Genomic DNA, 25,498 nt, shown 5'->3' on the forward strand with positions numbered 1-25,498 from the left:
AGTAACGATAAAGCGCTAAGAGAAGCGGCAGAATGACATGGTGTTTGCGCACGCGCAGACTGGCTCTGACGTCATCTGCTCCTCCCGGTAGGGCCGGGATGTGACGGGCTGATGCTACTGAGCTAACGAGCTGAAATCTTGAGGTTACTCTATTCCGTAACCCCTGTTCTCTGATAACATGAGTGAGGTGTCTCACTATGGGGAACGCTCTCTCAGCGTTGTCCTCAGAAGCCTCTATATCATTACTCCAGCCAGCATTGGCTGGCAGTCGTGACGCTTGCGTCAGGGAGGGGCCACCCTCCTCCCTATAAAAGGGTGTGACGCAGCGTCACCCGCCATTCAAGATAAGCTCACCTCTTCCTCGCTTCGTGCAAGGAGGGTGATCTGGTGAGACACCTCACTCATGTTATCAGAGAACAGGGGTTACGGAATAGAGTAACCTCAAGTTCTCTTTCAAACATTCGTTTCGGTGTCTCACTATGGGGATATGCAGACTCCCGTATTGCCAGATAAGCCCATCTGAACGACTGACTGCCAATTTAGGTCTCGTGGGGACCCACACTTAACACAGTGTGGGCTAGAGACGGTGCAGTGACATCCAACCTGTAAAACCTTGCAAAGGTCAAAGGTGAAGCCCAGCTCGCAGCTGCACATATCTCTTCTATAGAGACACCCCTAAAAAGGGCCCAAGAGGTTGCCATCCCTCTGGCAGAATGAGCACGAAGTCCCTCCGGGGGGGGCAGACCCGTGCTGGAATAAGCCAATTGGATCGCCTCAACAATCCAGTGGGAAATGCGTTGTTTGCTAACGGGCTTGCCAAGATGTGGTTTAGCCCAGGAAACAAACAGCTGATCCGACCTCCTGAAAACCTTCGTTCTCTCCATATAGGTACATAAAGCCCTGACTGGACAGAGAGCATGTAGGCGCTCCTGTTCAGGGGAGGAGAAAGGAGGAGGGCAAAAAGCTTCCAGCTCCAATGGGGTGCATTGAAGATAAGGGTTTTTGGGCACAAAGGCCGGATTTGGCCTGAGTGTGACTCTAGAGTTATCCCGTGTGAAGCGGGTGCACTCTTTGTGTATTGACAGCGCATGAATATCACTGACACGCTTCGCAGATGCGAGGGCCAGGAGCAATGCAGTCTTCAAAGACAGGATTTTTATTTCCACCTGGTTTAGTGGTTCAAATGGTGGCTGTGAAACTGCCCCCAGCACCAGGGATAAATCCCACGTGGGAACGAGAGGTTTAGACACTGGGTGGAGCCGTCGTGCCCCTTTCATGAAACGGCAGACTAGCGGGTGATGGCTCACCGGGCCATCTACGAAGCCCACATGGCAGGCTGAAATGGCTGCTAGATATACTTTAATTGTGGAAAAGGCCTTTCCTTTATCTAACAGTTCTTGGAGAAAGGAGAGAATTGTTGTCACAGAGCACTGAAAGGAGAGAGTGTGAGACTTTCCACACCATTCCTCAAATACCCTCCACTTGTTCTCATACAATGATCTTGTGGAGGGGGCTCTAGCACTCTGAATAGTGGCTATAACACCCTGGGGGAGTCCTGCCGTACTCAGACTCAACCTCTCACGGGCCAAGCCCACAGGGCGAGGCGCTCGGGGTGAGGGTGAAAAATCTCCCCCCTGGCTTGGGAGACTAGGTCTCGTCGGAGAGGGAGAGGCCAAGGTTCGCTCCACAAGAGTGGCATGATCTCCGCTAACCAATGGGACCTCATCCACCTTGGGGCGATCAGTATCATTGTTAGCCCTCTCTCTCTCACTCTGGTTAGAGTGGGAGAAATTAAGGCCAGTGGAGGGAACGCATAAAGCAGAGCATGTGGCCAGTTGTGAGCTAATGCGTCTACCCCTAGCGGAGCCTCCTGGTCCCTCAGGGAGAAATACAGTGGACACTGAGCGTTCTCCCTCGAGGCAAACAGATCGACCTGTGGCTGGCCAAAGCGGGTCCAGATTTGGGTCACCACATGTGGGTGCAGGGTCCAGTCCCCGTACTGCGGGTTTCCCCTGGACATTAAGTCTGCTCCCAAGTTCAGGGCTCCTGGAATGTGAGTGGCTCTCAGTGACAACAGATTGATGCTGCTCCACATGATCAGTCTGCGAGCCAGCATGTGCAAAGGACGGGAACGTAACCCGCCCTGTCTGTTGATGTATGCCACAACAGTGGTGTTGTCTGTTCTGATCAGAACATGGTGGTTTCTCAACAGGGGAAGGAAGTGTCTCAGTGCTAGAAAAGCTGCTAGCAATTCTAGCCAATTTATATGAGCACCCCTCTGTTGTGAGTCCCAGCTGCCGCTCACTGCTCTGCCCTCGTGAGTGGCACCCCAACCCGTGAGACTCGCGTCCGTGGTCACCACCTTTCTGGCTGTGACAGCTCCCAGTGACACCCCCTGAGTGAGAAATGTGGGATTTCTCCAACAGTGGAGTGCTGCAGCGCAGTCTGCTGTCACTCTGATATAGCGGTGGGTATGGCGCTTTCGATTCAGTCTCAGTGATGCAACCCATCGCTGAAATTCCCTCATATGCAGTCTGCCTAGTGGAATGACTGCCAGTGAAGACGCCATTAATCCCAGCATCTGCAGGCATTTTCTGAATGGGAGATATCTTCCCAACTGAAAAATGCCGGCATGTGATAGCATTTTTTTTTTACTCTGTCCACAGAGAGACACGCTCTGTACGAGGCGGAGTTTAGAGCTATTCCTATGAAAGAGATGGCCTGAGCTGGCTGCAGGACACTCTTTTGGTAGTTTATGGTGAAACCCAGAGCCATCAGATGATCCACTGTCAACCTGGTGTGCTCCCTTCCCATTATTTCTGACTCTGATAGCAGCAGCCAATCGTCTATGTATGTTGCTATGCGGATGCCCCGCCTCTTCAGTGGGGCTATGGCCGCCTCTGTGCATTTCACAAATACCCGAGGGCTCAGTGAGAGACCAAACGGCAGGACCTGGTACTCGTACATTCTGCCCTGAAACGCAAAGCGCAGGAATTTTCTGTGAGGCGGGTAAATAGGGATGTGAAAATATGCGTCCTTCAGGTCTATTGATGTAAACCAATCGCCTGGGCGCACTACATGCAGCAGAGTGGTGGTCGTCAACATCCTGAATTTGTATGACCTCAGATGCTGATTCAGAGCCCGTAGGTCCAGTATCGGACGTAGTCCCCCTCCCTTCTTGGGCACGAGAAAATACCTTGAGTAAAAGCCGCGTTGGCTCTGCTCCTGGGGTATTTCTCGTACTGCCCCCTTTGATAGCAAGGTAGTTATTTCTTCTTGCAGGATCCTGGCTGATTCGCCTTTTGCAAGAGAGAAAATCACTTTGTGAAATCTGGGAGGGGTGGTTGCGAATTGCAAACGATAGCCTCGCTCTAATGTCCTCACAACCCATTCTGGCGCAGCGAGAGCTCGCCATCTCTCTATTCTTGCTGACAGCGGCCCCAAAGATAGGCGCTCCACAGTAGACGGAGCTCTGGCTCCCTCTTGTGGCGGAAACTGGTCCTTCTGACCAGACCCGACTGCGCATGCGCGAGCGGCCCGCGCTTGACCAGCGCTTATGGGGCCGGACACCACTGAGGGAATCAACCCCGGTGGTGTCTGGGTGCGTGGGGGCATTATGTTTTTCAACATATTTTCTGTGTTTTTCACACATTTTTCCCGTGCCCTTGGCAACATGCCTGGATGCAACGGGTGAGTTTTTAATAAACAGTGTGTTTTGTGAGACAGACATGCTTGAATCAGCTGAACAGCGTTTCGTCGTCTCTTTTTTGAAATCCGCTCTGTGGGATCCAACTCGAGTCCCAGGCGCTGAAAGGTGGAGGCAGAACACACTTCTCCGAACGGGCTCCGGAACTGAGCCCTGGAGTGAACTTGGAGCCCGGGCTGGTCCGGCTCCAATCTCCCCGTGGGGGATGTTAGGCAGTCCGCTTCTTCTTGCGGTCCGACTGCTTGGCTGGTGGTGGGGCACCCTGAGCAGCAGCAGGCGGGACGTGTTTCTTGGGCCAGTGGGTCTTAGGGTTCTGCGATCCTAGAGGACCCTGGGCCGCGACCTGCGGGGCTGGGCGGCGAGGGATTTTAAACGTCGGCACGCCGGCTGGACGGCTGGTGACCTGAGCGAACGTGCGGCGACCGGGTGGAGGCGCAGCCTGGGTCTTCCTAGGGAGACACAGCTGGAGGGCCTCTCCCTCTTTCTTCTTCTCCTCGCACCGTCTTTGCATGGTGGCAACGGCGGTCCCGAAAAGCCCAGCGGGGTCGATGCTTTCGTCCAGAATGTCACGTTTTTCTCTGTCCGAAAGCCCCGACAAGTTCAGCCATCTTGCCCTCTCCTGTAGGACGATGATGCTGAGGGCTCTGCCCGCCGCTTGTACTGCTGCTCTAGTGAGGTGGAGACACTGGTCCGTAACTACGCCCAGCTCTTCCCACAACTCGCTAGCATCCGGGTTCGCAGCAGCCTGGTCCTGGAGCTCCGCCGAGTAGGCTAGCAGGAGCGACGAGGCGTTCAATGCCCTCGCGGTGGTGGCCACCGATTTATACGCCTTGTCAGCCAGGGAGGACTGCAGGCGTTCGGCCTTGGAGGGCAGGGACGGACCAGATGAAATGGAGAGTTTCTGGTTCGGGTGGAGATGAGAAGCCACCAGATTCTCCACTGTGGGAATTTGGTAGATGCCCTTCTCTTTCATTCCAGCGCAGTCAAACGCCGCCGCTCCCTGCACGGGGTTGGGTGACGAAAATGGCTTTTCCCAGCAGCGTGTGACCTCGTCCACGCATTCGGGGAAAAGCGGCAGTACCTGCTTAGTAGTGCGCTTTGCTTTGGGGAGCCTTTTACCCTCGTATCGTGAGGTGGAGGTCTCCGTTGTCACCGCGGGCCATGGGATTGCCAGCTTTTCAGCTGCCCGTTTTGCAACGTCAAATAGCTCCACGCCGCGGGACTGTGTGCCGGGGTTATCACAGTCGGCCCCTTGTGTCGCAGAATTCCGACCAGAGGGGGCAAAGAAAACGTCGTCATCCTCGTCCGAGACGAGATGTTCCGACGCTCCCTCAGAGGATTCGCTGAGTAGCTCGTCATTAGCCTCGAGGGAATCAAGCATAGCTTCGCAGCTGACCTCGGCATCATCCACCAGCGGGAGGACGACATCCATCTCGTCTCCCCAGCTGGTGCCTGGTGTGGCGGACTCAGTGTGCTCCATCGGTGGGCCGATTGGAGACAGCATTGGGTCCTCCTTCGACAGGCTAGCCTGGCGGGCTAGCCTTCGGCGAAGGCTTTTTAGGGTGAAGCGAGCGCAGTGTTCGCATATACCCGGTGTGGAAATAGCCGCTTGGGCGTGTTGCAGCCCGAGGCACATCACACACGCGTCATGTGTATCTGAACCTGAGATTTTGCAACCGCAGGGGCAAATTCTGGGCAGCGGTTTGCAGTCTGCCATATTAAGGAAGCTTGGTGTAGCTAGCTTGGAATGGCTGGACGGCTAACGCTGATCCTTTATTTATTTATTTTTTATTTTTTTGTTTCTTCTCTCGGTCGGGTAGCTATGGTGAGCTAGTATGACCTGGCTAGTGTGGTGGCTAGCGCTTGTGCTACTTGGCTTGGTGACCGTGTGTAGCAAAGACAGTTAGCTTGATCAGCTAACTGTTGTGCTAGGTGCGTGGTGGCAGCTAACACACTCTCCGACCTGGCTCTGTGGTGAAGAGCAGGCGACTCGAAACGCGAGCCGTGCTGGCGCCCGGTGACCAAGGTGTTAGCTTGCTCGTGTGGACAGTTAAGCTAGCACTCACGTTCGCAGTCAGGAGAGATGAGGTTTCTAAGAAGCGAGAAGAGGAAATTGAATGGCGGGTGACGCTGCGTCACACCCTTTTATAGGGAGGAGGGTGGCCCCTCCCTGACGCAAGCGTCACGACTGCCAGCCAATGCTGGCTGGAGTAATGATATAGAGGCTTCTGAGGACAACGCTGAGAGAGCGTTCCCCATAGTGAGACACCGAAACGAATGTTTGAAAGAGAACAAGAGGTTTCTCTCGGAGACCGGTGGCTGATAATAACAGGAGCAGCTCGCGGAGATAAACGTGGCCTCGTCACTCCGAGAGGAGCCGGAGCCCACACAGGAATCACGGTAAGAGCTGATGGGGCTGCTGGGAGGAGGTTGCTAACCCACGGCGGCAGCTAGCCGGAGTTCCTGGTTGATCCGGTGTTCCAGATCTACTGGCGTTTAGATCAACTGGCGTTGGTCGAACAGATGTGTGGCAGTCTTGCGTTTCAGGAGCTGCTACCGACAAACCAGCAAAAAAACGCCAAATGTGTCATCTGTGACACTTGTGAGGTTATCTCAAACACACTCCGTCAGTCTTGATGCTGTTGAACAACAAAATGTTTAAAAATGTGGCGAGTTTACCTGGTGATATCCTCATGCGCGACGCGATCGCGAAAACAGCAAACAAGTAACACCACGCCGATGTTGTTCACAGGACAGCAAGAGTAAACGATCGGGAGACTGTTGTCGTCGTTATCGTTCCCCTCGCACGGTTTATTTCTCCGAATTCAGCGTTTTTGCTTCACAACTAAAGCGAGCAGTTTACTTTGTGCACTAACATGGAGTCGAGTCAACCAGCGCCACCTCTGGCCAAGTGCCACAGCCTACAGCCAGATCAACCTGTGACACATCTGCACCACGTTTGAATCAGTGTCATGAACATTTGTACCTTTCAATTGTGTCTCTGTTAGTGCGTCATGCAAATAAACCTTTGAAAAGAATGAAATGATATCATATATTCCTTATTGGCCTACATTTGTTCAAAATCCCAAATTATATACACAAAGTCATAGAAATCACCACTCCAATTGGTCATCATGATTTTGATATTCTCTTTTTCCATAACAATGAAATATACCTTGGACAAATATGACACATCAATATTTCATTAGTGTTGTAACATCACATGTCGTTAGCATAGTCTGCCTGTGTCTTCCCTCTGCAAACAAACATGTTAGAGTTGGTTGTTATATACAGTCTGTATAAGTGTGGTTAATCTAATAAACATTTGTAAGGAGATGGCAGTTACTGTGAATGTACTGCAGGTGATTAGTAATAAACAGTCAGACAATGACCCTGACAATCTCATTCAATCTTGCAGATTGAATGCACCTTCTGTGGAAAGTGGTACCACACAGTGTTGTGGACAAATGTTGTGGGTGCTAAATAAACAGAAAAAAGTGATCCCTGTTGTCTTTGCTTACTGATTGTTTTTAGTGTTGACAATCCACATTGCTGCCATTGCACCTGTCAACATGTTTGTGGGCAGATTTGGATGTACCAGGGGTAAGTGCAGCCACTCAGCCTCTACTCAATGTGATCATAGCAGCAGGTGCAGATGTGTCACAAGTTAATCTAGTAGTAGGCTATGGTAGTAGTGGACTGACCTCCATTGGAGACTGCTCCAGCTGCTGTGTGATAGTGGATCTGCTACAAATTGAAGATCATAAGCAAGTTTTGGAAATTAACCCTTGTATTATGTTGAAGAACAAACAATTGACATTGATTTTGTTGCGGGTCATTTTGACCCGTACTGTGTAAATCCACTCAGAATTATCCAAAAACTGCAATAAAACAATAGCAACTTTATTTTCCATTAGATAAACATGTAGAACACAGACATACAACAGTTAGACTTTCCATAACTATTTTAGGAACAATTTGGTTTTTCGTTCTTACAAACACATTTCTTTTGAACTTGCCCAACGTTCTCAGTTTTTCAATGCTCAACATTTTCAATTTTGTCCACATGCTGGACAAAATGTGCTTTCTGCAGATGTACTTCTTGCATTCCTCACAGAAAGTGCTTGTTTTCAAACAGGAATCTTCCTAACTAAGATTTAAAACAAAGGATTTCTACGTCTCCTCCAGTCTCACAAACAGATGACAAACCAAGCAACACACCTGAGTCACTGACTTTCTTAAATCCACTCACTCTCACTGGCTCTGTTTATTACTAATCACTGTGTAACTGCTGTGAATTCAAAGTAACTGCCATCTCCTTACAAATGTTCATTAGATTAACCACACTTATACAGACTGTATATAACTCCAGCCATGTTGATGGATTGCCTATATTGGCTGGAAATATTAATTTCCAGGGAACAGACACAGACAAATGATGCTTACAGGATGTGATGTTACAACACTAATGAAATATTGATGTGTCATATTTGTCCAAGGCGTATTTCATTGTTATGGAAAAAGAGAATATTAAAATCATGATGACCAATTGGAGTGGTGATGTCTATGACTTTGTGTATATAATTTGGGATTTTGAACAAATGTAGGCCAATAAGGAATATATGATATCATTTCATTCTTTTCAAAGGTTTATTTGCATGACGCACAAACACACAATTGAAAGGTACAAATGTGCATGACACTGATTCAAACGTGGTGCAGATGTGTCACAGGTTGATCTGGCTGTAGGCTGTGGCACTTGGCCAGAGGTGGCGCTGGTTGACTCGACTCCATGTTAGTGCACAAAGTAAACTGCTCGCTTTAGTTGTGAAGCAAAAACGCTGAATTCGGAGAAATAAACCGTGCGAGGGGAACGATAACGACGACAACAGTCTCCCGATCGTTTACTCTTGCTGTCCTGTGAACAACAACGGCGTGGTGTTACTTGTTTGCTGTTTTCGCGATCGCGTCGCGCATGAGGATATCACCAGGTAAACTCGCCACATTTTTATACATTTTGTTGTTCAACAGCATCAAGACTGACGGAGTGTGTTTGAGACAACCTCACAAGTGTCACAGATGACACATTTGGCGTTTTTTTTTTTTTTGCTGGTTTGTCGGTAGCAGCTCCTGAAACGCAAGACTGCCACACATCTGTTCGACCAACGCCAGTTGATCTAAACGCCAGTAGATCTGGAACACCGGCAGCTGTCGCTCTGCGCGTCTCCGCGAACAGCCCCAAGGCTGATAAGGAGTCGGCGGGCGTTCACGCGCGGCTGTGAAGCTCCGAGAGGCTGTGAGGTCAGCTGCGGGTCACCCGAGTATCTACATCATAACACATAAGGAATCGCAGTTTCCTCCGGGTGTGGTCGCCCAGAAATCCTCCTCATCAGCCGGGAACGGTGATGAATATGTCCGCGGCTGTCAGGCGGAAGTCTGGACTTCCTGTCTGTGATTGGGTCTGCGGTTACAGCTCCTTGTAGCTGCGACACACTGAGAGCCTGTATCATCACTGGGAGCTGTTTACACACCTCTGTAGCATAGGGGTGCAGGGAGGAGGAGGGTGCAGAGGGGCATAAGTGCACATCTGGGTAACCTGCACATCTGTGGAGCCCCATTAATGCTGAATGAGGTTTAAGATCAACATGTGTGATCTGACCAGAGGCAAGAACAGTCACTCAGACTGTCTGACTCCCTCACAGGTTAACTGTATGTTAGTGAGGCCTGACACAGTGATGGTTGCTACTTACCTGAGTCTGAGCCTCTGCAATAGCATATCCACTCTCCTTACTCTTCTGGGAGGTCACTGAGGCATTCCCGGCATTACAGGGTGGGCTGTGGACACAAATGTAAAACCACAGGGCCTACACACATTAACACACACATAGGCCGGACACACAAACTATAAGCCTGTTTAACAACAGTGATATGTTAAACACACATTCACTGAGGCTACATCGGTTGAGTCTGAGCTCATTCCTTCAGCTCATTCCTGCTTGTTGGTTCATCACTGATCATGTGACTTTTCACAACACCAATGGTCTTTTTGGGGACAGATAAAAAATCTTCACATGTTACCCCTGGTCCTTCAGCTGTTCACATAAGGAAGAAATCTGTAGAAATAAAAATAAAATGAAGTGCAAGTGTGAGAAACATCAAGAGAGGCACAAGTCCTGCAGCACAGACTGATGTCACAGCTGTGTGGACACTTTGGTTTTATTGATGGTAATCTCATCTGAGAGAAGATCTCTGACCTTTATACCATCACGAGGAGGATCACATGACCACAGACAGAGAAGCCCAGCTTCCTCTTAAAGCGTTTGCCTCTTCTTCCTCAGAGTCAAAGTTTCTGAATGGATCTGTGGTTATTAAAACAGAAACAGCTAGGTGGCAGATGTTTGCAGCTTGAGAGGAAACGTGAGGCAGAGCAGGTGTGTTTGTTTCAGTAGGACGTCAGAACATTAGACATGCTGTAAAAAAAAAAAAAATACAAAGCAAGCTAAAAGGAACATCTGCAGGCAGTGCCTGTCAGCACTGACAGGGAAATATGTTTTTCATGATTGAACAGTTGAACCTGGACAGAAGTCAGAGAGTGACACAAGGTGTGAGGTAACTAATAGTGTTAGGTGGCCTCACATGTGTGGATGACAGGATGGGCCTCCATGCTTTCTTAGAGTACATTAAGAAATAAACCTCTGACAGAAACTCTGGAGCAATAATCCGCTGCATCAACAGTTAAATCTTCATCCATAGACAGAATCCAACTCCCTGGCTGGGCTTGCAGTAGGCAGCAATGAGCTTTGCACTGCTTTGTGGCTCTTTGTGAGTTCAATACAGGAGCTCATCACCCAGCATAGTCCCGGTGGAGTTTATCCACCGAAGAAGACTGAGAGCAACCTGACCACCAAGCTGGAAGGAAGGGTCGGCTTTAGCAGGGACTGAACTTTCAAAATAAGGGTTAGGCTTAAAAAACCTGAGTGGAATCCAGCTGTTTGTTGTAATAACCACAGATACATTCAGAAACTTTGACTTTGAGGAAGAAGAGGCAGAGTCAAAAGTGGGCAGCTCACCCAGGTGATGTCATTTAGAATAGAATAGAATAGAATTCAACTTTATTGTCATTGCACATGCACAGGTACAGGGCAACAAAATGCAGTTTGCATCCATCCAGAAGTGCTTTAGTGATATAGATATATTACAATATATATTAGCAATAATATAGATATGTGAGTATATTACAGAAATGGGTCTATTATGGTATGTTATAATGTACACGGTATGAAGTATGTTATGAATATGCTATAAGTGTAAGTATGTACAGGCTGTAGTGAGTACAAGCTATGTACAGGCTATGAACAGGATATAAATATGAAAAACTATACAGAAATCTGAGATATACAGCTATACAGAAATGTGAACTGTGCAGGTTATAAACAGTTGTGGAATTAAAAATTATTGTATGTACAGAATGATTATTTACACAGAACTATACAGTAGTGCAGTTAAGATAAGTGAGATATGTGGATAATTTCTACAGAGGCTATATAAAGTGCTAGTGGTTGTGAGTGGTGGTTCAGTCCATGTTATTATTGTGTGTCTGAGGGTACAGTTTTCCATTTTTTGTGTGTGTGTGTGTGTGTGTGTGTGTGTGTGTGTGTGTGTGTGTGTGTGTGTGTGTGTGTGTGTGTGTGTGTGTGTGTGTGTGTCCGTCCAGTCCATGTGTTAACGTGGGTCAGATGTCAGGAGGCAGAGTTCAGGAGTAGGGCTGCCACGATTAGTCGACTAGTCACGATTACGTCGACTATCAAAATCGTCGACGACTGATTTAATAGTCGACGCGTCGTTTGAAGCTTTGTAAGATCCCAAAAGACGCAGGAATGAGTAGTAGGATTTAAGAGTGTAATAACGGACTGAAACAGAAGATGGCAGCACTGCATGTACAAGGACGCCAGCTGCCGTTAAACCCCGAAGAAGAAGAAGAAGCTGTGTCCCAGAATTCATAGCGCAGCCCAGCTCAGTTTACAACAATGGCGGCAGCTAGTTAGTTTTAATATTACTCTTATTATTCTTTCTGGGTCACAAAATAAACGTTTAACATATTTTCAGGCGAGAATGTAGCTGTGTAAACCTCAAATATCTGCTCAGTTTATCAAGACACCGCATATTTTCAAAAGCGCTCCGACGTTTTCGGAGACGTCTGTTACCCACTAGCGCCGTGAGAGCACCGGACTCCTGGCAAATCATTTTCAAACCCACCGCCGTCTTTCGCTACTCAGGTTAAACATGATATATAAGTCACTTAGATAACTTAAAAATGTTATTGTTTGGCTTTCTTTAGTATTTTATTTGTTCCTGAGTGAATCGGTTTGGCTGAGATTAAAGTTATAGTTTCTACACAACTGAATAAACATCAAGCAGACAGCTGATTATCAGAAGTGTGAGATGCTCGAGAATTTACTCCGGTGTCCTGTTATATTTTAGATAGCAAGGAGTTTATTAAATTTTAATGAAATTTGCAGATTGTTTCGGTGAAGTTTAATAAACTATCATCTTGTCTTTATTTTTAGTTAGCACAGATCTTAAACACTTAAAGCTGTAAGCTAATGATAGTTATATAAGAGCAGATGCTGCTGGTGCAATAAGCTGTACGTCCAATGGATGATGATCTGATTAGTCGACTAATCGCAAAAATAATCTGTGACTAGTCGACTATCAAAATAATCGTTTGTGGCAGCCCTAATCAGGAGTCTGACAGCTGTGGGGAAGAAGCTGTTCAGGTACCTGGTTGTCTTAGTCCGGTGGCTCCTGTAGCGCCTCCCAGAGGGCAGGAGGGTGAAGAGTCCATGTGATGGGTTAGCCAGTGATGGTGCTAGAGGGAACACAGAGATGATGTAAAGCTTTGCATAAAGACCCAACGGTTCGTCCAAAGGCTTCTGCACACTTCACCCAGTGAACGTGACCGAATCCTGAGGAAACATCACAGCAGACTTGCTGGCTCTGAGTTTGATGACCCTGCTACGTAACCCCGGTCCCTTGCTGAGGAAAACTGCTGTTTCCCGTGTCGCTTGTTGGAACCTCCATCCCCCAACTTTTCAAAGAAACCACACAAAGAGTCTTTCAGGGCAGGTCGGCGTGCCTCTGCTCATCGGTGCACGTCTGTCCTGATTCTCTGAGATGGCGGTCATCATTATTGTGTTAGACAGCAGTTACTGGCAGCTAACCTAATAACCAACCAACAGCAGCTCCTTTATTGTCACTGTCTGCAGTCAGACTTTCCCACAGAGGTTTAGTGTGAATATTTTTCATTTTTCCAGCTTTCTGCAGGTAATGTGGAGATGATCGTCGAGCCTGACAGATGTGTGCTCTGCTCAAGAGCGCTTCAGATCTCCCACAAATAATGAGACTAAAATCCATCACAGAGCCAACAGATGTAGCATTTGAAGATTCAAAAGTGATTAATGCTTCGTTACAGTTTTTTACAGCCGCTAGGACACATTTCACAATACTTAGGTCACTTTTGAAAAACTCTTCACACAATCCTCCTAACTGACCTTCAGCTTGGCAAAGCAGTTCATTTCACATTCAAAATGCACTACAACTACCAAAACACTTTATTCAGGTCTCAAATAAACTCATTCTTCCAGAACACTAGCAAAGGTTGACAGCCGACAAACACACTTTGTCACCCACAAAACAATGATCTAAAAAACACTAACAACATGTAGCATTACACAGTGTTTTCTTGTGTAAAACAAGGACTCATCTCTGTTTATAATTTCAATATATGTTACTGGAATGAATCAGACATCATGCAGAATTTGTTAATATTTGTTTATGTATTTTTATTGTTTTTGCACTAAGTAATCCCAAAATACAAGAATTTGTATACACACCATCCACTGATACACATACAATAGTAATGCTAATCTACTCGGTCTTCTCCATTTGGCCACAGGTTCTCATCCACATCACATCTTATGTCATCTAGGGCAATACACCTAGGAAAGAATCTTCTGGCTGCCAGAATTGAAGGAGTTGAAAAATTGAAGGAGTAACACCTGTGTAGATGTTCATCTACAATGAGAATAAGCTGTGGCTGGTTAAACTGCATTTTTAGATTTAAAATATGTTTCAATAAAATATTGCTGTTGCATTTTGCTGTCTTTTTAAGTTTTGCATTGTGTTATTGTTTTGGCCATAAGTTTAACAGTTTTGAAAACAGTATGTAAGCACATGCAAAATGTCCTGTACGTACAAAGATTTTTGGCAGTTGTTGTGTCTGAGTGAGAAGATAATTCATGAAATTTGAGAGATGTAGTCATTGAATGCATTTTGTGCCAAAACAATGATAACTGGTCCTCAGTTTAGCCCCCTGTTGTGCTCACTGTGTGAGGAGTTTTGCAAAAGTGACCTAAGTATTGAGAAATGTGTCCTAGCGTCTGTAAAAAACTGTAAAGTGACCACGCCAGTGTTTCTGTCCACCTGCTGCAGGTTTGTGTCAGTGCCTGCTGACGGGAGCGCAGCAGGATGAGTGGGGCGGCGCTCGGCATCGAGATCGTAGTGGTGTTTTTTTTGGCGCTGTTCCTGCTGCACCGATATGGAGACTTCAAGAAGCAGCAGCGCATGGTGCTGTTCGGCACGCTGCTGGCCTGGTACCTGTGCTTCCTCATCGTCTTCATCCTGCCTCTGGACGTCAGCACGGTCAGTATGACACACAGCATCAAACTGAGATCCCTCCAAAGTCCTCAGAGGTGTTCAAGCCTTCCATTCACGAAGCTCCTCAGGACTTTGATGGTTTCTGTCTAGTAGGGCTGCCACAAACGATTATTTTGATAGTCGACTAGTCACCGATTATTTTTGCGATTAGTCGACTAATCAGATCATGGATCTGCTCTTATATAACTATCATTAGCTTACAGCTTGAAGTGTTTGTGCTAACTAAAAATAAAGACAAGATGATAGTTTATTAAATTTTAATGAAGTTTGCAGATTGTTTCAGTGAAGTTTAATAAACTCCTTGCTATCTAAAATATAACAGGACACTGGAGTATATTCTCGAGCATCTCACACTTCTGATAATCAGCTGTCTGCTTGACGTTTATTCAGCTGTGTAAAAACTATAACTTTCATCTCAGCTAAATCGATTTACTCGGGAACAAATAAAATACTAAAAAAATCCAAACAATAACATGTTTAAGTTATCTAAGTGACTTATATATCATGTTTAACCTGAGTAGCGAAAGACGGCGGTGGGTTTGAAAACGATCTGCCGGGAGTCCGGTGTTCTCACGGCTCTATTGAGCTTTGTCCCCGGCTAACTATCGAGCTGGTGGGTAACAGACGTCTCCGAAAACGTCGGAGCGCTTTTGAAAATATGCGGTGTCCTGATAAACTGAGCAGATATTTGAGGTTTACACAGCTACATTCTCGCCTGAAAATATGTTAAACGTTTATTTTGTGACCCAGAAAGAATAATAAGAGTAACATTAAAACTAACTAGCTGCCGCCATTGTTGGAAACTGAGCTGGGCTGCGCTATGAATTCTGGGACACAGCTTCTTCTTCTTCTTCGGGGTTTAACGGCAGCTGGCATCCTTGTACATGCAGTGCTGCCATCTTCTGTTTCAGTCCGTTATTACACTCTTAAATCCTACTACTCATTCCTGCGTCTTTTGTGATCTTACAAAGCTTCAAACGACGCGTCGACTATTAATTCAGTCGTCGACGATTTTGATAGTAGACATAATCGTGACTAATCGACTAATCATGGCCCTACTGTCTAGTTGTTCTTTGTCATTTTTGAGATTCTTTTGTTTTTTAATATAACATCTTTAACTTTTATGACATTTCATAGAGAAGCCTTATGAGCTCCTGTGGACTTCAAGCACATCTGTTACACAACAAAAGATTACTGTTTTATACGGCTCTGATGTAAATGTCAGATTTCGACTTCCATATATGTGGAAAAGATCTTTACATGTTTGATTTCATTCAGTGAATGTGTGTCAGCGTACGTTTGTCTGTCTGCTGCTTACAGACAATCTACAGGCAGTGTGAGCAGGACCACAAGGAGCAGGCGTCTGTTCCCGCCCTCGTCTCACCGCTGTCCAATCGCACTATAGTAAACACAACCGCTGCACCCACAAAAAGGTTTGAATGCTGTGCGTGCGTGTGTGATTTCAGGGTAAAGGTTGAAACCTCTGCAGTGAGTTTTCTGGAAATTTGTTGGTGATTAACAGGAAGTGTTTGACATAATTCATAATTCAGGGACAGAGAGCTGAACCCAAACAACACATCCACTCAGTATGTCCTCTGTGATCTGGACATGAAGGCATTTCAAGTCGTTAATGATCTTTTCACACAGAGAGTCAGAGCAGAAGACAGAGCAGGATTTGAAGCGACTCCTTCTTATTGAACTTGAGTAAATGTACTTTGAAAGTCAGGCGGCTTTTCTTAGAGAGACCTGAGTGTGTTACAAAAAATGTGACTAAAAGAAGTGTTGTCTTAGTAAATAAAACCAGATAACATCAGCAGGTTTCTGAACTCCTGATTGTGTTTCCTCTCAGTGTACGAACGCTGTGCCACAAGCCGTGGAGCTACATCCCTGATGGCATCATGCCAGTGTTCTGGAGGGTGGTGTACTGGACGTCTCAGTGCCTCACGTGGTCAGTACGAGCCCGAGTCTCCTCATGAAACCTCCACATGCTGAGTTTTTGTGTTTTAAAGGTTTTCTTGTGTCGTCAGGCTGCTGCTGCCCTTCATGCAGTCGTACGCTCGCTCCGGAGGCTTCTCCATCACCGGGAAGATCAAAACGGCACTGATTGAGAACGCCATTTATTACGGGACATACCTGCTCATTTTCGGCTCTTTGCTCATTTACGTGGCCGTTCATCCTGAGTTGCGCCTCTCCTGGTGAGTGGACCCTGAGGAAGAACCCCCTTTTTTTGTTTTGTTTTGTCCTGTCTGTGAAGAGAAAGACAGGACAAAGACATGCTGTGACGATTAAATGCAGAGGGCTGTATAAACACATAATCGACTCCTAAACTCCTCCTGATTGGCTGCTGTATGGAGTTACCTGCTCTGTGTGTTACTCAGGTACGAGCTACAGACCATCGGGATCACTGCCGCCAACACCTGGGGTTTGTTCCTGCTGGTGCTGTTACTCGGGTACGGGCTGGTGGAGATCCCTCGGTCCTACTGGAACTCCTCCCGGCACGGACACTTGCTCGTCAAGACCTACTTCAAGGCATCCAAGCTGATGACGGAGAAGGCGGATGCAGAAGAGAACCTGGAGGATGTCATGGAGGTAAGTGACAGCCTCCAGCAGTTACAAACATTTGGTTTAATGTTGCCGTTTTCACTGAGACGTCTGTTCTGCTGTAGGAGGTGAGAAAGGTCAGCGAATCCATCAAATACAACCACCCGCTGAGGAAGTACATCGACACCATCCTCAGGAAAGTACGTAGAGCGAAGCTGAGCGTGAACATGATGGGTGATAACTGTGATGTTTAAGTTCATGAGTGTGATGACGTGCTCGTGGTTTCCCTCAGTGCCCCTTGGACTACCAGGAGAAGATGGGCAGGAACATGGACGACTACGAGGACTTTGATGACAAACAGAATACGTACCCGACGGAGAAGAGCCTGGTGAAGCTTCATAAACAGGTGAGAGGATTTGACGAGTCAATCAGACTGTGCTGCCTTCTTATTGGAGGAATAAAGAGATGAAACAGATTCTAATGAAGACTCCTGACGATGTGGTGGCAGATGTTTTTGTGTTCAGTGAAAGTGTTTCTGTGTGTTTCCTGAATACCTGCACAGAGCACGTCCACCTTAAACTTTATCCACATGATAAAGCTGCTCAGTGAAGGTTGGGGGCATCAGCTAATCTTACAAAGCTCAGTCTAGTGCTGACCTTTGTTAGCCGGGGGTGAGAAGCAAACCATGATGTCAGGCTCCGTCTGTCTGAGATGGACGGACATTTTACTCCCACTGGCCCCCAAAATTTCCACCGTAACAAAGTTTCTGATGTCCATTTTAATTATGTTGCTGATGGTACATTACATGTTCATTATATTTAAAGATGTCTCTTTTTTCTGTTCTTCATATTTATTTATATACATGAGGTGGCCAGAATATTAGAAGTGCCTGAAAATGCAGAACTGAGCTGCACTGAAATGGCTTAGATTGTAAGATTCAGATCGATAAAGATATGAATCATAATCTTTGTAATCACTGCTGTCAGCTGAGCGATAGAAGATAGTCCTCATTCCACTGCAGAACATTTACAGTTACAGTGATGCTGTACAGGTGATGATTTCAAAAAAGAAGAGGATGATGATGAGATGACGATGATGTAAAAAGCGATGAAACAAGGAAAAATCTTTCTCTTTGTGCTTGTAGTTTCCTCCTCACACTGCACACAGCTGAAGTCTTCTGTTTCCTGTTCACTCTGTTTCCCCTACTCTGATGTCCGAACCTGTCGTGTGCAGGTGATCTACGCCGTGCAGAGACACAACCGGACGCGTGTGCAGTGGCAAATCCTCCTGCAGCAGGCCATCCACCTGGAGGACGTGGCCAAGAACGAGACCAGCTCCACCCACCAGTTTGTCCACAGCTTCCCTTCATCAGAGCCGGCCGGCTGGTTCAGCAGATACATCTACACCCCGACTGTAGGTGGGTGTAATGAGATCACTCCTGTAACCACCTGCACAGGTGTCCTGCTACAGTTTTCCTTTGGTTGCTGGTGGCAGTGACGTCGAAGAGTAAACACTGCCCTGTGTGTGTGTGTGTGTGTGTGTGTGTGTGTGTGTGTGTGTGTGTGTGTGTGTGTGTGTGTGTCACAGAGTGGTACTGGGAGTGCTTCCTGAAGCGCTGGTTTTACCGCCTCCTCTCCATCGTCCTGACTCTGTTCAGCGTGGTTGTGGTTTGGTCCGAGTGCACCTTCTTCAGCACACGGCCCGTCCTCTCGCTGTTCGCCATCTTCATCCAGTTGGCTGAGAGAGACTACAACTACCTGTACATCGAGGTGAGCCTGAGAAGACAGACGCTGGTTTACACACAAACCATCAGACACAGAGCTTCATATTTCTGTAGAGCCTCTGAAAGTGTTTAAAGGCTGCTGTGTGATGGAGTGCTGCACAGCTGAGTCTTTGTTGTTTTACAATGAAGGAAACATGACACGTGATGCGTGTTTCAGTTTCACTTTCTTTGTTGAAACACGATCACACTTCATTCAGACCTCTGATCACCTTTTGCTCTCTCTCTCCACCAGATGGCGTGCTTCATCACAATCTTCTTCCTGTGCACCTGTGTTTACTCCACCGTGTTTCGCATCCGAGTCTTCAACTACTACTACCTGGCCTCCCACCACCAGACCGACGCCTACAGCCTCCAGTTCAGCGGCATGTAAGTGACAGCAAGAATGCTTTTATTTTGAAAGGATTCTGAAAGGGACATGTTCAGGAAAGATCGCTGTAAACCAAGAGAAGACATGAGCACACATGTTTCTTTCTAGAATGTTCCTCCTCATATACAAGAAAAACATTTGTACTGTTTCAAAAAACCTCAAATTACTTAATTTTAATACCTGTTCTGTAGAAAGGATCTCCTCTTTATCTTCTTAAAGCACAGAAACTAGAGCGTTTTGTAGTGAGTCAGTGTTATTAAACAACATGTTATGTGACGCAGAAGTTCACTTGGAGGCGATGGAGGAGTTGACCTGATGGAGGTTTAGTGACTCTGTCGTGTTTTCCTCCTGCAGGCTGTTCTGTCGTCTGACTCCTCCTCTCTGTCTCAACTTCCTGGGTTTGATCCACATGGACTCGGCCATCTCCCACCAGGAAAAGCTGCAAACTGCTTACACTTCTGTAAATACCCACACTGTATGAAACCTGTGTAACACACCTGTGCTGCAGTGTCTGCCTGACTCACCTGTTGTTTGTTTGTTGGAACAGATCATGGGATCCATGCGCGTCCTCTCTTTCATTGCTAATGGCTTCTACATCTACTACCCCATGTTGATCGTCATCCTCTGCATCGCCACCTACTTCAGGTGAGATGAGTCTCTGGAGTCTTCCCTGCTGGGCGCTTCTTTAACAGTGTGGATTGGTCATGTGACAGAAGATAGTCTGAAAAGCCAGAACAGGGTTTTACATACAGAATTTGCTGCTTTTCCTTGTTGTTCATGAGTTAAACTGAAGTCTTTGAAAACAAAAAACTGGAAGAGATCCCGACGGATTAAATAATTCAGATTATAAAACCTTTGCATGTCTGGGGTGTTGGTGAGCTGTAGCATTTATAGCAGTCTTTTAGATCCTGCTTCTCTCTGCTGGTTAGTGCAGGATTAAACAGAACCATCAGGCGGTTTATTATATATGTAGTTATGTTTGTGACTCTGTGTTATAATCAATGTTCTCCTCAGTTTGGGGACTCGCTGCCTGAATCTTCTGGGCTTCCAGCAGTTTATGGATGACAGTGAAATGACCTCTGACCTGATCGACGAGGGAAAGGAGCTGATTCGCCGGGGTGAGACTGCCACCATCATCTGAATTCTCTTTGACTTTTTAACATGAAAGTAGTAAAATAGTAAAATACAATATTTTTTACAGAGAAAAGGAAGAGGCAGAGGATTGAAGATGGTGAGAACAGACGGAGGGTGAGTACCTGTTTGCTGCTTCTTTTTAGATATCAGAGAAAACTAATCACATGCATCAAAGTCCCTTTGTATATCTTATTTTAATAATATATATTTTCATTGTTTATTAAGTGCACAGACTGTAGTTTACAGCAGGTTTCCTCAGATATAATATTATATTCCAAAATAACAAAGTCAGCTGCTGGGAGAGGAAACAACACTGAAACAGGAAGTACAGAAGATGCTCATCACTGGGTTTTCTGCCTAAGATTAAAGATTGAACATCAGCGTCCCTGCAGGCCAATAACACAGAGACAGCTATTTAGAATCAGCAGATGAGGCAACTGTAGTGACAACACTGAAATGTTTGTTTTTCTGACTGTTTGATGAATGTGTGAGTGAAAGAAAGCTGATGCCAGGAGTGATGGAATCATGGCGTGACACAGATGACTCGTGTCAGAGCGCTTACACAACCCGTCACGTACAAACATGAACTGATGTCTACTGGGAAACAGCAGGAGTAAAATCCTTGTTCAAGCGTCCTGATCTGTTTGTGTTGTGTCATCTGCTGCAGGAGTGGAAGGAGCGCTACGGGAACCCGAGAGAAGACTACGCTGCGAGGAACAGGAGCAGCCACGAGATGAAGGAGACGAGCTACTCAGACACCGTGAGCTCCAGCAACAGCAGACGTAAGTCAGCAGGTGGTCGGCGCTGCTCTCTGAAGGTGTTTTTGGTGGTTTTCGGGTGACGGAGCACTTCCTGTTGTTTGAACAGAGGCTAAATATTCCCGGTCTGGGAGCCGAGCAGAGAGGGACCGCATCGAGCTGCTGCAGGACGCCGAGCCCTTGGACTTCAACGCCGAAGCGCTGACAGATGACCCGCTGGACGCTGAGTCTGGAAGGTAAGCATGGTGTCATCGTCATGGTTAGGCCACTGTGTTTGGGATGCACGTTTGAGAGTTTCCCTGTTTTCAGCTGCTGGTAATGTTTAATTCTTTAACTTTGTATTTTAATAGTTTTCAGTTTGACTGCTGTTTCATTTCAGAGTGTGTTTTTTTTTTTTTTTTTTTTTTTAAATACAGATAATTATCCAGGATGAGATTCAGGAAGTTATTACAGTACAACACAAGAGTGCATAACTTAATGGCCCCAAGCCAACACAGCAGAGACGTGACACCCAAACACTCTTGTTGGTGGTACGTGTGAAGCGGTTTTCATCAGATCCTCCTGCTGACCCCTAACCTGCTGTTTTTATTGCCCCAATAGATTTAAAGAGGAGTTTCAAATTAGCACTATTGCCTCACAGCAAGAAGGTCCTGAGTTCAGCATCAGGGAGTGGAGGGCGTGTGTGGAGTTTGCATGTTCTCCCTGTGTTTGCGTGGGTTCTCCCCGGGTATTCCGGCTTCCCCCACAGTCCAAAGACATGTAGTTAGTGGGGATAGGGGATAGGCTCCAGCGACCCCTGCGACCCTGAAAAGGAGAAGCGGAAGCGAATGGATGGATAGAGTTTCAAATGCAGATAACTTGACTTTGGTTGCTCATGTTTAGCTCCTGTCTGTTGGCGGGATGTAAAATGTCCGTGACCTGCAGGGTTGATGTCTGCATGCACCAGCCAGAAATATTTAAAAAAGGGTTAACTAAGGGTTAACTAACCAAAATGTTGTTAAAAAGCAAAAGGAAGAAATAATATTTAAATGTTTGGATGTTTTTTGGGTGGATTCAGTAAGAAAAGGTGAAGAAGTGGAGACAGAGAAGTGTGGATAGTTTTCCGTTTACGGAAGCGGTTGTGGGATTTATCGGGAAACTAGCGGACGACACAGCAGAAAGAACTATCATCCGAACGTTTCCCAACCAGAAGCCGTGGGTGGATAAAAACATCCGCGACGCTCTGAGATCACGCACCGCTGCCTACAATGAAGGGCTTGTCTCCGGTAATATGGACCTATACAAGGCTGCGTCCTACAACGTGCGCAGCGCGGTCCGAAAGGCAAAGCGGAGCTACGGGGAAAAACTAGAGTCACAGCTACGACAGTGCGACTCTAGGAGCCTGTGGAAAGGACTGCGGACTATAACGGACTATAAACAACCAGCTTCTTCAATGATGAATGCAGATGCTTCACTGGCTGATGAGCTGAACACGTTTTATGCTTGCTTCGACGCCGCAGCAATTAAAACAACAAACGGCTGCGCGCGCTCGGAGTGCACCAGTGAAGAAAATGCATTCGTCATCACAGAGCATGCCGTGAGGAACACCTTCAGGAGGGTGAACACCAGGAAGGCAGCAGGACCAGATGCAATCCCTGGCCGGGTCCTTAGAGCCTGCGCTGATCAACTAGCACCGGTGTTCACGGAGATCTTCAACCTCTCCCTGGCCCAAGCTGTGGTTCCCACGTGCTTCAAACAGTCCATTATTGTCCCTGTTCCAAAGAAACAACAGCCCGCTTGCCACAATGACTACCGTCCAGTAGCACTGACTTCAATTGTGATGAAGTGTTTTGAAAGACTGATGAGAGATCACATCACTTCTTCACTTCCTGCCACCATCGACTCACTTCAGTTTGCTTACCGGACTAATCGTTCCACAGACGATGCCATATCTCACCTGCTCCACACATCCCTGAGTCACCTGGACACTGGCAGAGGGAATTATGTTAGGATGCTGTTCGTGGACTACAGTTCAGCATTCAACACAATAATTCCCTCTAAGCTTTTCACCAAGTTGACGGATCTAGGACTCAGCTCATCACTGTGTCAGTGGATCCTCAACTTCCTCACAGACAGACCCCAATCAGTGAGGGTGGGAAAACAAGTCTCCCCCTCCATCTCACTCAGCACTGGAGTGCCTCAGGGCTGTGTTTTAAGCCCCCTGCTGTACTCACTGTACACTTATGACTGTGTAGCCACATCAGACACCACCTCCATTGTCAAGTTTGCTGACAACACTGCTGTTGTGGGCCTGATCTCCGACAACATCGAGACGGCCTACCTGGAGGAGATTAGGAACCTGGAGACCTGGTGCCAGGAGAATAACCTCCTCCTAAACATCAGCAAGACTAAGGAGCTGATCGTGGACTTCACTACAAAGCAGGCGAGGAATTACAAACCCCTCATCATCAGTGGCACGCCAGTGGAGAGAGTGGACAGTTTCCGATACCTGGGTGTCCACATCACTCAGGACCTGTCATGGTCCTGTCACATCAACACCCTGGTTAAGAAAGCCCGTCAGCGTCTCTTCTTCCTCAGAAGACTTAGAGACTTCCATCTGCCACTGAAGGCGCTCAAGAACTTCTACTCCTGCACCATCGAGAGCGTCCTGACGTCAAACATCTGCACCTGGTTTGGGAACAGCACCAAGCAGGACAGACGAGATCTGCAAAGGGTGGTGCGCTCGGCCGAACGCATCATTCAATCAGAGCTCCCTGACCTGCTGTCCATCTACACCAAGCGGTGCAAGTCCAAAGCTAGGAAGATTATGATGGACCTCTCCCATCCCAACAATGGACTCTTCTCACTGTTGAGGTCTGGGAAGCGTTTCCGCTCCCTTAAGGCCAAAACAGAGAGAATGAAGAGGAGCTTCTTCCCCCAGGCTATTCGGGGCCTGAACCAGGTGTAGACTGGACTCTCCCAAACACGTCACTATAAGACTGGACTCTCACACACGTCACCACACGCACCACCACACATTTCCTATAATCCTATAATTCCTATAATTTATAATCCTTATCTTTATAATCTCTTCTGCTATTTGCACATTCTTTACTGTAAATTCCTAAGTTAATTTGTAAATTTTTGTAGTAAATTGTAAATATTGTAGAACTTTTCTTCTGTCATTTAATGGTCGGGCATTGTACAGCTACAAGCATTTCACCCCCATGTCATACTGTGTATGGTTGTGTGTGTGTGACAAATAAAATTTGAATTTAAAGAACTTAAAGGGTTTTTTTTATAAAGTTTTCTGATAAATAACTGTCAGTTTGTTCATTTCAGCGCTGACCTCAGTGCTCTTTAATGTGTTGGAGTAAAGCACACCTGTTTCTAATGTGTCTGCACTGACCTATCCAGAGATGTGTGAACTTGTGTGTTTTTGTGTTTTCAGGCACTCTGGAGGACGGTACCTGTCCATGTCGTCATCTCGTAGCCGAATATTTGACGACATCTAGAAGAGAAGTCTGAATCACTGTCCACACGTCCACCTGCAGCATGACCTCCTTCTCTCAGCACTCGGCATGCACACTGAATAAAAGCCGCTCAGGTGAACTTCTCTCACCTGCAAACATCTACATAAACAATTTGCATCCGTTTCTGTATGCAGCTGCAGGTCCATGAAAGCACTTTTGAAGGAATATTAAATTTACTCAGCATGTGACAGACTGCAGGCCTGAGCTTCTCAACAGATCAAACCCTCAATTTACTGCATGTCATGAAGGCAGGAGAGGCAGTCAGAGCACATGAATGTGAATCACTTTATCCGCAGGTTTCATGGAGGCCCTGCTAATATATTTAATTTCTAGTGTTTATTCTTTAATGTTGTAGATTTATTTAACTGTCTGTCATGATGGGAGCTGTTAGGATTCGCTGATTCAGTCACTGATAAACCTGAAATCCTTCAGTCATGTTGGAGGTCAGGGCTTCATGTTTATGGGATTAATGTGCAGTTTAATTGAGTCTGTATTTCTCTGTAATTTAAAGCTAATTGGGAGGTGGTGGTATCTGAAACCATGTGATCACTGTAAACTCTGTGATTAATTACCTGATCGACCTACAACAACTTCACTGTGTTTAAACAGGAATGAATCCAGTTTCACTTTATATATATATATATATATATATATATATATATATATATATATATATATATATATATATATATATATATATATATATATACACACAGCACTGTGCAAAAGTCTTGAGCCCTCATTTGCCCCATTTCTTTACATTTTGCATGAAAACTGGAAATAGGTGCAGCGATTCATTGATATGTGCAAATATTTATAAAAAAAGAAAAAAAAAGAATATGAGGCAAAAACAGAGTTTTTACAGTTCGAACGAGCTTGAAAGTGAATGTTTGGTCCGACCTTCATCCTTCAGCCCCATCTGAACTCTGTGAGGATCTACAGGAACATTTCTCCAGGCTCCTTGAAGGACATTCAAAGCTC

At 46.4% G+C, this 25,498-nt stretch overlaps 2 protein-coding genes across 2 annotated transcripts; one reads left to right on the plus strand and one right to left on the minus strand.

Moving 5' to 3' along the window:
• On the plus strand, positions 1–25,160 carry lmbrd2b (LMBR1 domain containing 2b). The gene is made up of 19 exons (XM_086299947.1): positions 1–143; positions 6,005–6,106; positions 14,198–14,407; positions 15,743–15,855; positions 16,272–16,370; positions 16,450–16,617; positions 16,801–17,011; positions 17,089–17,163; positions 17,256–17,369; positions 18,197–18,380; positions 18,551–18,732; positions 18,979–19,112; positions 19,468–19,573; positions 19,661–19,758; positions 20,128–20,231; positions 20,315–20,361; positions 20,915–21,029; positions 21,115–21,241; positions 24,436–25,160. The coding sequence occupies exons 3-19, from the start codon at positions 14,234–14,236 to the stop codon at positions 24,497–24,499; spliced, it is 2,115 nt and encodes a 704-aa protein (XP_086156073.1). The 5' UTR covers positions 1–143; positions 6,005–6,106; positions 14,198–14,233; the 3' UTR covers positions 24,500–25,160.
• LOC147325412 (uncharacterized) lies at positions 3,254–5,793 on the minus strand. The gene has a single exon (XM_086299956.1). The coding sequence runs from the start codon at positions 5,421–5,423 to the stop codon at positions 3,915–3,917; it is 1,509 nt and encodes a 502-aa protein (XP_086156082.1). The 5' UTR covers positions 5,424–5,793; the 3' UTR covers positions 3,254–3,914.
• Positions 25,161–25,498: the final 338 nt, after the last annotated feature.

This window comes from Aulonocara sp. 'chitande type north' Nkhata Bay, linkage group LG7 (assembly GCF_057382095.1).
Source record: "Aulonocara sp. 'chitande type north' Nkhata Bay isolate Kocher_YH1m ecotype deep benthic linkage group LG7, A_spYH_male_GT1.1, whole genome shotgun sequence".
Lineage (NCBI taxonomy): Eukaryota > Metazoa > Chordata > Actinopteri > Cichliformes > Cichlidae > Aulonocara > Aulonocara sp. 'chitande type north' Nkhata Bay.

Coding starts and splice junctions, on each gene's coding strand:
- LOC147325412 (XM_086299956.1), bottom strand. CDS start 5,423: ATGGCAGACTGCAAACCGCTGCCCAGAATTTGCCCCTGCGGTTGCAAA.
- lmbrd2b (XM_086299947.1), top strand. CDS start 14,234: ATGAGTGGGGCGGCGCTCGGCATCGAGATCGTAGTGGTGTTTTTTTTG. Junction 15,856..16,271: donor ACCGCTGCACCCACAAAAAG/GTTTGAATGCTG, acceptor GTTTCCTCTCAG/TGTACGAACGCTGTGCCACA. Junction 21,030..21,114: donor GAGCTCCAGCAACAGCAGAC/GTAAGTCAGCAG, acceptor TTGTTTGAACAG/AGGCTAAATATTCCCGGTCT.